Below are 15,757 nucleotides of genomic sequence, written 5' to 3'. Positions count from 1 at the left end.
TCTCGATTCAAATTCAGAAATGTGACTTACCGACTTAGCTAACTTTTCTAAATTCAGAAAGTAGAGCAGTCAGAAGAGGCTTCAGGCACTTAAACAAGATTCCCCTAAAATCTCGATGCATTCTCTGGTATGTGGACTAAAGTGGTGGTGTCCTTGGTCACTAGCAAGTGCAGGCATTTTTGCCTCTCCAGTCCCATAATGCTAATATAAAGAGTTTTACTCTCTGCAGTGGAATTCCTGGGGACCGGCTCTGTAGCTTCCGTCCATCCATGATCCATAGTTGTCACTGCACAACACTGCGCATGTTTTACCTGCCTTGTATGGGTCAGAAACTTTAAAAGGGCACCTGCATGTAGGAGGTACTTATGTACGTTTTGCAGATGGTTCAAAATCGAGATTACCTTTAGATTACCCTCATTGCTGTTGGTGCTAAACACTTCTGGAGTTTGTCACTTCCAGTCGATGGCGAATCATTACATACACAGTCTGTATTTCATGAGCAAAAAGAGACACCTAGCCGCTGCACAGCAGTGTGGGGCTGGTGGAATTGTTGAAGATTGATTTGGTGCACAAGTTGTACCCACCAAAAGCGCTTCATGAACTTTCAAGATTAGATAGTGTGTGTGTGTGTGTGTGTGTGTGTGTGTGTGTGTGTGTGTATACCTTCTCAATTTCAAGTTCTGGCTCTGGTTCAAATAAGGATTTGTTATGTCCCACAGGCAGCTGGGCCAGACAGCGCTCAGCTCTGGAACTATTTGGTATCCAAACAATGAAGAGTGGGCTGGGGTCAGGGAATCCTGACAGGAAAGAAGTCCTCTTAAAACTTCCTGCTTAGCCAATAATACAGATTTCCCTTTTAGTATAGCCACAATAGAAAGGCAACAGCCGTGTTTACAAAGCTTGTTGTTTGGGAGACATTTGTAAATTGTAAACTTTGGAAATCCCAAACCTAGGGAATGGAATGGAATCCCATCCTTTAGCAGTTTGCCTGGTCTCTCGGTCCAGAGACTGAGGACAGGAAGCAGCCATTAAGAATTACAATGGGGAGGATGCAGAGTTAATTCAGGGACTGTTTTGTTAGAGGACACCAGGACAGCAGGAAAGCTGGGCAGTTCTGTGGGCCACAGTTCTCAATCAGCAGCTGGAAGTCCCGACAATAGAAACAGCAAGCAAAGTAGCTCACTGGGTGGAAGGAACGGTTTCGGGTTGGCTGGTTTCCCTATGACCTGATACCTCTGCTGAAATGGATGGGTAACCTCAACAAACACTAAGAGCCACTTCACATTTTGACTCTTTAAAAAGTAGTGCTCACTTGTGTGTGTGTGTGTGTGTGCCTACATGAGTTTATATGTACCACGTGTGTGCAGGGGCCCTTGCGGGCCATGAGAGGGTGTCAGATCTCCCGGAGCTGGGATGTTAGGCAGGTGTGTGTGTGTGTGTGTGTGTGTGTGTGTGTGTGTGTGCGTGCGTGTCCCGTGGATGGATGCTCACTCAGATCACATGGTGTGAGTCTGTGATTTCCCTCTGACGGTCAGTGCAGTATGGTTCCGTTCTTCCTCTGAAAATGTAGTCATGCAATCAATGCAGTCTGCCATATTACTGAATATTTTAGAAAGACAAAAATGTCAGCCAACGCAAGAAGCCATAGAGCGGAAATTATTTCCCGGTGTTTATGTTAAAAATAATATAATCTCATAATGTTGAGATCTGTCTTGCTCTTTTCTGTTGCCAGTCCACAGAATATAAATATTCATATAAATTATCTATCTATCTTATCTATCAATCTAGGTGCAGGTTGTTAACATTCGGCCAAATACTGAGACCTTGGTTTATTTTAATTGGGTTCTATGGAACTTAGTGTATTGAAATATTTATTGTGTTTTGCATACCAAAATGACTACTGTTTGGTTTGGAGTAATTTTCGAGGGAGCCATAGATAAAAAGATATAAGTATTGGGTTCTAGAATTTCCAAAATCAATATTCACAAATGTGGGCTTAATGTATTTTCTATCCATTGCAATTAATGCAACCATTAACTTTCAGTATAATGTTATATACAGATGGTATATAATTACATATATACAACTATACATAGCATATATAATTATACATATAGTTTATATGCAGTATAGATGTGTGTATATACATATACACACACATAACTAAACAAAGCAGCTTTATATTACAGTGAAGAGCAGTATTTCAACCGTCTCTGACGTAGCCCACGTGCAGGCTCCTGACAGCTGGCATTGAAGCTTCAGAGCAGGAAATCTATTGCTTATTTCCTTGATGTGGATTGTGAATTTCTAAGGAGACTGTGCTATCCCCCACTTTGCAAATTAACAGTAGTAACACCTAAAATTTAAAAGTAGTTTCCTCTTGAACCTGTAATGAGTAACTTCTGCCTAGCACCTGATTTCTTAGAGCTGACTGTGTGTAAGCACGTGCATCAGAGCCTACACCATAGCGGCTGGAGGGTTGGCTCAGCAGTTAGGAGCAGCTCTTTCGGAGGACCTGAGTGCAGTTCCTAGCACCCAGATGCAGGGGCACAGCCATCTGTAACTCAAGTTCTAGGTGATCCGAAGCTCTCTACCTCCAAAGGCACCAAGTGTACACATGATGCACACACATGCAGGCAAAGCGCTTACATACATGAACTAAAATAATATTTGGCTGTATGCACTGTCTCCATTCATTCCACTTTTAAATCCCCCCCCCCCCAGACTTAACACTTAAGACAATCAGCAGTAGCCGGGCAGTGGTGGTGCATGCCTGTAATCCCAGCACTCTGAGAGGCAGAGGCAGGTGGATTTCTGAGTTTGAGGCCAGCCTTGTCTACAGAGTGAGTTCCAGGACAGCCAGGGGTACACAGAGAAACCCTGTCTCAACCCTCCCCCCACAAAAAAAGACAATCAGCAGTGGCTTTGTCAAGCTCACCTCTTCCTAACTTCTGCACCCATCCTGTGAAGCCCAGTTACCTTAGGTGACATTAGCAGGTGTTAATATTGTGAAGAGTGCAAGGTATTACATAAAGAGAAGCAGCTTGGGTGGTTAAATGTCATTCATGAATTGGGTCATACAAGAGTCTTGAGACTGTTTCACTGAAATGTAGCAACAGTCATACTGCCAGAGCTGTTAGGTAATTTTAGACAACGGTTAGGGAACGGTGGTAACCTTTTGGCTCAACTGTGTTATGTCCCCATCATGTTTTTTTCTACTTTTGAAAATTAGTAACAGCAAACACACACACACACACACACACACATCCCTTTAATAAAAACAGGAGCTGTTCATTAATTGACACATATTTTTCATTAAGGAATAAGTTACAATGGGAGCATTTTAAACTGTACTGGGCGTGTAATGGTCTACGTACAGTGTTTAGTATTTTTTATTTTACCACATCCCATTTCTGGTTCATTGTAGTTTTATTGCAAAGACAGAAGCATCAGATATAAAAAAGCTTTCTGATTTGCAACTCTTTTCATTCCTTTGAGAAGAACTAGTTGAAAGATGTTAATAGTAACAAGGTTGCTCGAGGCAGCTTATGTGCAAAGGGTCAAACCAGCAAGTTCAAAGAACAGAGTCCTCCACATGCTAAACTGTGCATGATAGCAAGCCTTCCGCACTGTAGCCTTTGCACGGTTCATTATAGATTAAGGTTGGCTACAGTGTTTTGTATAGGTTGTTAAAACTTGGTGTAGAGTTAGGAAGAAGTACTATGTTTGAAGGCTGTGTCAGAAATAAGGTAACATGGCCCTGTAAACCATGCAGGCCTTGAAGTTTTAATAGGTGGCCTCTGGTCTGAGCCATAGCAGTGACCGCATGCTCTACAAGGGGGCTGTGTGTACACACAATTTCTTGGAAGAGATTTTTAAATTCTTAAATGAAAACATAATACAAATAGCATTTTTATATGTCCTTATTATTTATATTACATTCATCTCAAAGAAGTTTCCTTAAAGCTTACCTATGGACGGTTTGTTTAATGCTTCAGACAGCCTGGGGAGACAGCCATGCTGTGACAGTGTGCTGAACTAAGATGCTTTCTGTTCTTCGGCTTGCAGATACCCTGGGTCACAAAAGGCTCGTTCTGTCATACTGGTTTTTATTCAGTTTCCAGTGTATTCCCCTTTCAGATTTTAGTGTCTGAGTGATAATCAAGCTCTTTAGCAGACCCATCTCTTCATATCCTTAGGCTGTAAGCATTTGGAATCCATGCCCAGAGCAGCATTTGTTATAGCTACTCACTATTCTATACAATACTTCCCCAGTATATCAAAACCGCACATGGATATCCTTTAAATGCATGCAGTTATTTTCTGTCAACTAAAACTTTTTAAGAAGCCTTAGAATGTGATTTTACAGTGCTGATTTGACGTGAGATTTTTGAATGGTAAAGCTAAGAATATACGCCATTTCTAGGGCAATACGCCGGTCCACCAGTCTGTCTTTGAAATGTTTCTCCATTGTCCGGCATAGAGGCTTTCATAGCTATGGTTGTTCTAGGAACCTGTTTTGCAGAGTCTACTATCTCCAAAGACGGCTCAACTGGCCTCTAGTAATCCTCAGTCTGCGAGCTAAGAATTGTTAGGATTGTTTTGTCGGGATTGCAGGTTTTTAAAGCTATGCTCACTAAGAAGGTCTGTGTAAAGACTTAAAGTTAAGACACTCCGGGCAGACGTGGTTTGATCTCCACTCATGCTGCTTGGTGACTGCTCTTGGATGGTCCGGCTTACGCTGCTCCTTTGCAGGACTTTGATACAGGTTTGGAAATAGCAGATCCCATTAGCCATTCTCAGGAGGTGTGCAACCGGCTAGGGAGTGGAGTGGAGGGCTTCCTGGAAGAGGCATGGGTTACTCGGATGGGGCTTATTTCCTCCTACTCATTCTGTTTTGTTTTTGTTTCTTCCTTTGTTTGTTTTCCCTTCTAGGTTGTTCGATGTGTGCACAGTGTCACGGACAGACAGAGAAACCAAGCTTACACTAGTGTTTGAGCATGTTGATCAAGACTTGACCACTTACTTGGATAAAGTTCCAGAGCCCGGCGTACCCACAGAAACCATTAAGGTACCAAGAATCCTCTAGAATGCCTGGTCAGACTGGCCTGTTACAGCCTGTTGAACGCCAGCCTGCTTTCATGGTGGAATTGGCAGAGTTGCTGTTTTTGAAACTTAAAATACAGTTCAAAATGTCATCTAAGTAATATGTTCAAAGAGTGGGAAATAATCTAGCCCTGTACTAAGTGGGATATTCAGAAAGTGGGTTGTAGTCAAGTTTAATTTTAGGGTCAATTAAAAATGGCCATTAAAATTCGTTAATACTTCTTATTTCTATATTATCTGGCCCTAATCTTATAAAGTATAATGCAATAGATAATATCTCGGTCTATCCTGATGGTTCTTGGTCTTTAAAAGATATAATTTTCAATGTCACTCAAAAACACGTACATTATAATTATATGCTGATTCTGGGATATATACATATTATGTAGATATGCATGATCATCTGGCCCTTTCTGCTTTGTTGTTTGTTTTAGTCTGAATGACAGGTTGTACTGTTAGGATTCAAAGATGATTAGGACAGAGATTATTTGGCCCTTCATGGTCAGCAAGCTGGGGAGTATATTGACTACAAACAATTAACTTTTTTCCTTTAAGTCTAATGGGGAAAGCTCCTCAGAAAGTTTTCCTGGTCTTGCCTGTTACACTGCTTGCCTGTTACACTGCTTCACTCCACTCTCCAGGTCACCCGTTAAATCCGCGCACATCTCCACAGTGTAAGAAATGTCGTCTTGAGTGAGGGCTAGGTGATGTCTGCAGATACTGATACATTTAGACTGCAATGTAATAGACGATTATCCACTCAGGTGTAGGCTAGTAAGAATTCTCTCTTCTCCCATCTCCTTCTCATTAAAGAATGTGATATGTAGTGGCGGATTGAAATGAGCACATTTCTTTTTGTGCAGTGACATGAAGACCCTCTAAGTGTAGACGTCTGATCACCTGCTTTTGCTCCTCCACTCTGTACTCTCGTCCCCTGACGTCATCTTCCATTCCCGAGACTCCATTTCTTTCCTTTATGTACTTAATCCAAAAACTCCCCTTGTGCCTAAAGAGCAGGGTCCATCCTTTTTGCTCACCCTGTTTTCTGAGCACAATGATGGCAGGCTTTTTTTGTTGTTTTGTTTTGTTTTGATCTCTCTCTCTCTCTCTCTCTCTCTCTCTCTCTCTCTCTCTCTCTCTCTCTCTCTGGTCGGGGTTGGTTTTTCAAGACAGGTTCTCTATGAACGACCTCAGCTGTCCTAGTACCATCTCTGTGTACCAGGCTGGCCTTGAACTCTTACAGATCTGCTGCTCCTGCCTCCCAGGAGCCAGATCCCAGTTCTAGATGCGGTCGGACTCCCCAGCTCAGTGGCCTTCTTCTCTCGGAGGTTCCGTTTGCCATCTCAAAGCCCAGCCAGCTGTGCTTGAGCCACACTCGAGTGGGATCCCGGCTCATTCTCCTTTTACGCACTGTTGCACACGCCAGTTCCTTGTATTCTCTACCCTTGTAATTGTGTACGGATGCATCTGTCTGTCTATGAGTTCCAGCTGCCGTGGTTCTACTGAGTATTGTAGTGCTTTAATAAGGCTGTTATGATACGAGTGTAAGCTCTACATGCTTACATGCTCCTGTGTGTGAGCACGCCTCCCCTAGCTGGGCAGAACATGTAGTAGCCCGCCCGGGGCCAGCTGGAAGAAGTGCATCTTTAGACTGCAGGCCTTATGGCTGGCAGCTCAGTCCTACTTCCTGCCCAAACTCCTTAACTCCCTGAGCAGGGCGATGTGAGCTAACTGTCTGACATTCACGGTGAAGCTGCTTGTCTCTGTGCCTCTGGCATCCACTATAGTGTCTCACCCTTCATAATGGACTGCACCCTCGGAGACAGCCAGACAGAATAAACCCTCCCTCCCTTAATGTGTTCTGTAAGGTATGGATAGAAAACCATTGTTTAAAACCATGAATGATTGTTTAGGAGCACACACAACCGTCAGTGGGTAGTTTAGGTTACAGGTTTGATTTAGTTTTAGGAATTAGACTACAGGTTAACTGCACTGTGGGTAGAAGTTTTCAAGCATGAAACTTAGAAGAGAAATATTTTGTCATACAGAGGTATTTATGCCCAGTCTGTCCTTGAGGTAGTGAATGTTGCTGTGTTACGCAATTTATTAGGAAGACAAAAATGGCTTCTATAAAATGTAATGTGGAATAAGAGTTTTTTAGAGTATACCGAGACACTATTTGCTCGGCGCTTACTGTATTTAGGGAGTTTCCATGGTGAACATTTTGCAAACACAAAAGGAACCTACTCTCAGTGACTTCTGTGAAATGAAAGATGAAGTGTACAGAGAGAGGGGAGACAGACACAGGGAAAGCACACAGGCACCCTGCATGGCGGTGCCACCTGTAATCCCAGCACTGGGAAGCAGAGGCAGGTGGATCTCTGAGTTCAAAGCCACCCTGGTCTACAGAGCTAGTTCCAAGATGGCCGGAGCTACAGGGCTGCACAGAGAAACCCTGTCTTGAAAAACAAAACTGGGTGGGGGCGGGGAGAGAGGGAGAGAGAGACAGAGAGAGAGAGAGAGAGAGAGAGAGAGAGATCTCACAAAAGCATATGACAGTCATTCTCAGTGATTATTAAATAGTTTGGGGATATTTCCAAGAAGCAACAACTACACATGTACTGGCTGGTGTGGGTGTCAACCTCACACGGCTTGGAGTCATCACAGAGAAAGAGCTTCAGTTGAGGAAATGCCTCCATGAGATTCATCATTTAGTGATCAAGGGGGGAGGGACACTTGTGGGTGGTGCCATCTCTGGGCTGGTTCTATAAGAGAGCAGGCTGAGCAAGCCAGGGAAAGCAAGCCAGTAACATCCCTCAATGGCCTCTGCATCACAAAGGCTTATGTGGTTGTGCAGGTCGATATTTAGGTCAGTTTGTAGAGGAGGACACTACTGTCGTTAATGCGTGGGCCTCCTCTTAGGCCTTGATAAAATAAGTCACAGGTTATGCCTGAAATGAACATCATCTCTAAAAAGCTGTAAAAAAAAGGTCTAATAATAATAACAACAACAACAACAATAATAACAACCACACTCAGAGGCTGTTCTTTCCAGTGGTTTTTAAGTAAAAATTTCTAGGTCAAATTGACGGTTTGCCGCAGTGTTCTGTAGGTCCATCTGTTCTCGTCCTGTGTTGACATTTGCATAGGAGAGCCTGTGGACCACTCTTCCATGAAACCAACAAACAGGCGGGCGTGCCCTTGTGGACGTGGCTGGCTCGCCTCTCTTTAGTTCAGACTGTTATCCTTGAATCTGTTTTGTTGTGGGGTTCAGTTCTGCCCTTACTTTCCATCTTCATGTGTCCATCTGCCGCTAGATGACACGGGGTCACGGGGAGTGTCCAAAAGCTTGTTCACCCTATTCCTGAGTCATTGCAGTAAAAGAAGCCATATGGCCGAGTGCCGAGGACAGACAGACTCCTGTGTGAGGCCTTCCCACTTCCAGGGCACTTGACTACATGTTGGCTTTCTTAGGATCTGGCCGGCATTTACGCTGACTTAGAAAGTCTTTGAAAACATACCTGATGTTATTCTTCGGCACTTGTGCCTGTGCAGCCTACTTAATGGGATGGGCACTATCGTTCAGTGAGGATGAGTTCAGAAGACACACGGATGAGTAAGTAGCCTTTCCTCAACAGGACAGGGCTCCTTAAGCTCAAAACTATGTGGCCACACATAGTCATGGGATAAACTTATGTCCATGCATCCCTGTAGCAAACGAGTTCTGTGGAGCCAAAAACCAAAGCTCAGGGCTTATGTCTGTGTGGGTCATTTTTTCACTGGATTAGATTTCTTTTTATCTTCAGTTGAACGTTTCTCGGAGACTATGTTAGCTTGACTATTTTCAGTAAGAGATAAAATGTACTGTTAGGTTTATTTTACAAAACCCAGGCCCTGGAGACCAGCCCACACTCTTGATAGCACCTGTTTTCTGCCGCTTTTCGTGACTAATATCTGCTTGCAGTAAACATGGCTCTGATGTCCGGATGGAATGCCCGGGGCTGACTCACCCCTCTCTGCTTGACATAATGCAAAGTGACTGGTCCCCTGTGCTGCAAAGAGAGTCTCCCAGATCTTCTCCTGCTCTTAAAGGAACCAACCCCTGGCCCCTCGGCGCTCCCGCTCCCTCCGGTGGTCTCCCGAATTGCCCGAATTACAGCAGGTGATTTGTCCCATCTTTGCAGGACACAGAACAAATTAACATGAAAATATCGCTCCTCAGAAACCAGGGCAGGCTTGAATGCCCTGTCCCTGCTGATCATTAGCCATCTGCCACCAACACTCACACCCTGTTTATCACATTTGAAATTCAGAGCAGATGTTGCATAATAAGTGACCCCAGAGACTAGGCAAGAAATTCTTAGGAGAAAGACTCCCTCTATAAAGATCTGGACCGAAAAAACTTTTTATTTTTTCAATTGGATATCATGGTTAGACTAATTTGCCTAGACTATGATTTTTAGCACGCGTGTCTGCACAGTGCTGTCTCCCCCCTCCCCCTGTTTATGCAAATCACTTTTATAGTTAAAATGTTTAAGAGAGGATGACTACTATGTGAAAGATGCCTTGCAGGTTGGTACAGTAAATGGCCTTTAATGACATTTTATTAATATTCATTCTGGTTTAAGGGATGTCATAGGCCAGTCTTGTCTCTGACTCTCAGAATTGATTTATCACTAAGGATAAATCAATAATTACAGCAGTAATTAAGCCTGGGCATCCCAAGCCACGGTAACTTTCCGGTTTATCTTTCTGTGTTGATGTACTGTGCACCCTACATCCTTTTCCCTTCCCCGGCGTCCAGTTTGAGCCTTTCTCCTGGTGTGACTATTCCCACCAGTGCCACTGCTAGCTAACCTGTGTTCTCTCTCAGCATATGTCGCCTCTGGCTCTGCAGAGCCCTGTCCGACTTCCTCATGGGCACCAGCTTTAGACTGTCCTCCCATTTTGAATCCCAAGGAGCTCACTTTAATTCCTATGTCCCTCTGTATACACGAAAGTAGCACTTGATGGAATTAGCTACCTTTGTGCTGTGTCTAATTTATTAACATACACCCGACCCTTATTATGCCTTATAAAAATTATATGTATTATAGTGTGTTTATTAGCTGTTGTGTTGCACAAACATTCTGCATTTTTTTTAGAACAGGGGTCGTGGGAGGGGAAATGAGCCTAAGTAGTCAAGAGCTCACCTAGCATCACAAAAGAGGCACGCCTGACTTTGATCAGGACTGTGACCTGTGTTAAGGAAGAATGGTTTTGAGTACAGCACCTCTGGCGCTGTGCCGATGGTTAGACCAGGGACACTTGCAGTTGTAGTGAATCTGCACTACGTGTTCTCTGGGTTCAAGAAGAAACTAGAGCTTTTACCAGCTACGGTCACTGATCCTCCCAAACCCCTAAGCACGTATGTATCTGATATGTAGAGAAATGAATCCATTAGTATGTCTTTCATCCTCCTACTGGGAAGTTTCCCTTTTCTGCTCCTTCCATCAGAAACATCCAGAGCATATTTTCTACTGTCTTTAACCCCAACAAAAACATTCAGTGACACAGAAACTTTTTCAAGGCGAGCATTTTTAGATAATCTAGATTTTGAGGATCCTCACAGAAACAAATGTTCATGCAAATTTTCACATCTTTGTAGTAGCTAAAAATACATGGATGGAACAAAAACAGAATTATTCAAATATATAACATTGGTTAGAAACCATAACACAGCTCTTTGGTGGTTTAATCCCACTATAAGCAGGAAGTACAAATTTCATTAAAAAAAAATAGTCCCGTTCTAAAGATATAAGACTCATTGAAATAAAGACTGACTCATTAGACAAATGATACTTACTTTAAACAAACAGCTGGCACATTGGACTCTTGAGAGAATGCTTCCTTTCAGCAGGCAACAAGTCTGTTGATAGAGCCCATTAAAAAGTTACAGGAAGTATGTACCCGCTATATTGTCACCATGGCGACTGCAAAATCTGTACAGAGGAGAGGTATTCCTGTCTACATTTGCTTGTTTCCAAGTTCCTCGGTGATCTCCTTTAAATGTGGGCACATGTGAGGCTTCATGATAGCCTCAGCTCTTTCTTCCTTAGTGACACCTTCATTTCCCATCATGTCATGCAGTTCGGAATGCTGAGGTATTTATTCTCCAATCTGACCTCTCCCACCAGCTCTGGATGTACAGAACTGACATCAGCAGAACCCTAGCCAAGAGGGGCTGGGCAGATGAAATCATCTGCAAAGTGTTTGCTGCACCAACATGAGAAAGTGGAGTGTCATCTTCTGTACCCCCATTTTGAGTGTCCACTCCCAGAAAATCGGGTGTGGTGGCATACACTTGATATCCTGGTGTCTCAGAAGCAAGAGGCAAGGATTCCGGCTTCTGGGGGGCTTGTTCTTCAGTCAGCCTACAACAGTTGGTGAATAGGTTCTGGTAAGAGACCCTGTCTCAAAAAAGAAAGAGTAGATGGCTCTTACTCAGGAGTAACACCCAGAATTGCCCTTTAGCGCTCTCTCTCTCTCTCTCTCTCTCTCTCTCTCTCTCTCTCTCTCACACACACACACACACACACACACACACACACGCACGCACCTGCACCACCAGCAGCAGCCTGCGTTTCACACACAGACCTGCCGGGAGTCCTTCCATGCCTCTCCTTCCTTCACAGTCTTCATTCGGTCCATCACACAAGATGGCTGCCTCAGCATCTCACTTCCACCCCTGTGCAGGAGTCACAGACATTGTCTTTAAAGCACACACAAAGCTCTGTGACTTCCCACTGAAAACTTGTCCCCAAGTGACTTCCCATGATCTACAGAGTTGCGTCAAAAACCCTGTTTGATCTGGGGCCTCGTGTAACTCCTCTCTTGCTCTTGTTCACTGTCTTTCAGTCACATTGGATGTCTGAGTGTGTGTACTTAATGCCTATTCTGCTTGGAAGGTTTTGCATCTCCTCACCAGCATCCCTACTAGAACCAGAAATCGTGTGTTTGCAACTCTACTAGGTCCTTTTGTAGAAGCATACTGCGGTAACCCCATGATACAAGTGAGGTAACTGGGGGCTGGAGAGATGGCTCAGTGGTTAAGAGCACTTGCTGCTCTTGCAGAGGTCCTGAGTTCAAGTCCCACCAGCCATGTCAGGGGACTGGCTCACTTCTGGCTGTAATGCAGCAGGAGGTAGGGAATAGGGAATCCCTCTCCCTCTTCCAGCATCCACACACACACACACACAAACACACACACACACACACACGTCTGGGTAAATAATAAAAATAGGAGTTAAAATTATTTTTTAAGAAGTAAGGAAACTGCTTTGCAGTAGGTAGATTTTTTTAAAAAAAAAAATATAATTTAAAAAGCCCGGAGGATTTTTAACTTCTCACTGTCTGCCTTGCTCCCTCACACAGAGGGCTTTATGGTAGGTGTAGCCCCTGGGATTATCAGTCAGAGCTAAGAATTTGCTTGGTTGGCTTGGATTTTTAAAATTAACAGTTGCTTTCTCTATGTTAAGCATTGTGAGGGGGAGGGTCTGCCTGTCTCTCCCTTAAAAAGTAGGACCTTCCCGGAGATAAATTTCTTATAAATTTAATAAGTTTTGCTATACATTCATTTGTATATTTATAATTTTACCCCTAATATTCAGGTAGCTCTCTGTATTAGGGAGCCAGGAAATAAGAAAGGTGCCGCTCTGTTGAGCAGTTACCAATAACTTGCCATGTTCTTGCCCTGCTAAATTTTTGGTTATTGACTGGCATCCAGAACACACACCCTCCCCTTGTCTAAGAGAGTACCATATTCTTCATTTCTGAACAGGATAAGAAGGAATAGCCTTTTTTTTTCAGTTAAGAAAATAACTTTTAGTTCTAGTAAATATATGGTTTGTTTTTGTTTTGTTTTGTTTTTTAAAATTTGGTTTGTTTTGGTTTATCGAGACAGGGTTTCTCTGTGTAGCCCTGGCTACACAGAACTTATTCCAGAGATCAGGCTGGCTTCAAACTCAGAAATCTGCCTCCTTCTGCCTCCCAAGTGCTGGACTAAAAGCATGCGCCACCACCACCCGGACCCTGGTAAATAGATATTCCTTCCCAAAGATTGTATGTCAGAGCACTTCTGCGAGAGTTAGGGGATCAGAGTCTCTAGCATACAACTACTGGCACCATGATCTTGGAGCAAAGATCTCCAGAAAGGTTAGTTCCACAGAGAAGTGCCTCTGATGAGAACAGATTGATTGAATCTGGACTTCTTACTCCAATCAGGGACTCCACACTAAGCATCCGTCCACTGTGACATTAGAATTCTTCAAGAGTGAAAAAGAATCCCTTGAATGCTCGAAATAATCACACAGAACTCTTCAGCTGTTGGAAACCCCGTCAACTACCATAGCCTACCGCAGTTAGCTTGGTTTGGGTGCATGATGCCCAACAGATTTTGCAAAGAGGAGTCACTCACTACCTTACAATACAGGGTTGGTGAGTGCTCTGGGAAAGGGTGGGGTCTGTTTCTCCAGCTGTTCCTTACTGGGCTGCTTCTTCCTCCAGTGTGGGCCTGTGAATCACCTGTGCCTCACCCTCTACCTGGTAGGCTGTCACAAAAGATAACTGACCCACCCTTCCCAAATGTGAGTCCCCAGGAGGGAGTTTCCGAGAAGTGCCCTCTGGTGTTCTTGGGAACAGGGCAGTGTGTCACAAGATGCAGCCTAGAGGGGAAGCATCTCCACTTTGTTCTGCGACGACTCTGCCCCGAGCTAATACGTGCTTGGCCTGGATGCAGGAGCTCCAGATTGATCACAAAGCTCTTCTGCTTGCATGGTGGCTTATCTTTGTGATTCTAAAGATAATTCTCTGGGGTAAGAGGCAGGGATGTGAACTCAGGACCAGCATAGGCCGCTTAGTAAGGCCTGGTCAGTATCAGTAAAAGAGAAGGATTTAAGGTGAAGCCTGCATGGCTTCTAATTGAAGTTGCCTGTGTGCTGGGAGCTGGTTTAGAAGCCCTAGTTGTTCTGTTAGGAAGCAATTAACTCATTAGTAAGAGATACAGACTAAAGGACGCTTAAAAGTGTGAACCTCCAAACGAAAGATTCTTTTCTATTGTAATTTTGAGACAGGTCTCTGTATAGCCCAGGCTGTCCTGGTACTCACTTTGTAGACCAGGCTGACCTTGAACTCCTAGAGAATTCAACCTCTGCCTTACAAGTGATGGAAGTAAAGGTGTGTGCTGCCACTCCCAGCCCCTAACTAAAGATTCCCAACCAACTAGGGAGCCTTTCCTTTCACAGTAGGCTTTGTGATGGATGGATGGATGGATGGATGGATGGATGGATGGATGGATGGATGGATAGATAGATAGATAGATAGATACATACATCATGACTTAACCTTTGAAAAAGACTTTGTTTCATGTAGACTAATGTTTTCACAGTTCCGTGGTCTTGAATTAGGAAACCATTACCAGACTTGCAAGTATAATTGGTCAGAATTTTTTATCCCTCCCCCTCCCCTATCCCCCTCCTATAGTAAGGAACCAAACCCATGTGAAATGTTAACTGAGCCATTGTGACAAGTTTTAATGATGACATCAGTATGGGCAACTACAGTGAGTGCATTTGAACCTGGTATCCTAGGAACCATGAGTGCCCAGACTCTGGTTGTCTTCATTTTGATTCAAGGCTTCTAACAAATGTGACTCGGTAGTTAACCTTACTGATTTTATATTGACTGTTGTTCACATCTGTCCCTGAAGATATTAAAAGTTTTTCTTTTTTTGGACAAAAAGAAAGGTGTTTTTGTTTTGCTCTTCTTTGTGTTTTTTTTAATCATTCTCCTGAAGTGTAGTCAAGATGCTTTCAGATTATAAAGCTAAAATAGAACATTAGCAGAGGTGGGGGATTGTAGGCCTGGAGAGGTTTTGCTGTGAATTACGTTTGGGAATATCAAGTCGATGCCTAATGCAGTATAGATTGGTCTGGAAACGGTTACCCTCAGTGTAAAGTACTCTGAGTATGGTTAGTGTGCAATGACCACTCCTGCTGGCTTTCTCCTCACACTTACACATCACGTGTCAGCCTTAAAACCTTGGACTGGAAAATTCCCTATACGGACCTCTGTCTGGCGTTTGCAGAAATGAAAGCCATTATCAAAGCCATAGATGCGGGCCTTGTTTTTTTTTTTTTGCCCTCACCGTTCACCGAAAACATCATCCTGGTCAGGAAGGTAAAAGAACAAAGAGTCAAGAGATATGTTGGTGATGCAGAAGAAAACTGAGTTGATTGGGTCTCCTTAAAAGGGAGATAGACTAGCAGTAACCCTTCTCTCAAAGGTGCTTTGTAAAAAGTATTCCATTATTCGGGGGTCATAAATGCATGAAACATTGTTATTAATAACTCTTATCCTTCCCATTAAAATTATTACATGGGTTGAAGTAGTTTATCTTCTAAATCTGAAGCCTTTTCATATGTATTTTGGCCAGATGCTAAAGGCAGGCTGGGTTATGTGTGCACTGCAAAGCTCTATGAGTCTGACACACACAAGCACATAAGTAGCGGTTTTGTCTTTGATTGTATCTGTTGTGAATGTTGCCACTGTACTAACGATCTATGATAGGCACCTCTCATCCATGCTGTAAGATCTTAATTAAAACCCTTCGGAA

The 15,757-nt window shown here is 43.5% G+C and overlaps 1 protein-coding gene across 4 annotated transcripts in view; it reads left to right on the top strand.

Annotated features, from left to right (window-relative positions):
- Cdk6 (cyclin dependent kinase 6) overlaps nucleotides 1-15,757 on the top strand; it is a 190,761-nt gene that overhangs the window by 47,485 nt on the left and 127,519 nt on the right. For all 4 annotated transcript variants that reach the window (XM_052173193.1, XM_052173195.1, XM_052173194.1 and 1 more), the window contains one exon: nucleotides 4,936-5,071. In XM_052173193.1, coding sequence (XP_052029153.1) covers nucleotides 4,936-5,071 — 136 coding nt within the window. The remainder of the gene's footprint in view (nucleotides 1-4,935; nucleotides 5,072-15,757) is intronic.

The sequence above is a fragment of the Apodemus sylvaticus genome, chromosome 2 (genome assembly GCF_947179515.1).
Source record: "Apodemus sylvaticus chromosome 2, mApoSyl1.1, whole genome shotgun sequence".
In the NCBI taxonomy this organism is placed as follows: domain Eukaryota; kingdom Metazoa; phylum Chordata; class Mammalia; order Rodentia; family Muridae; genus Apodemus; species Apodemus sylvaticus.
Note: the sequence above shows the minus strand (reverse complement) of the source record. Positions and strands in the feature narration are given on the sequence as shown.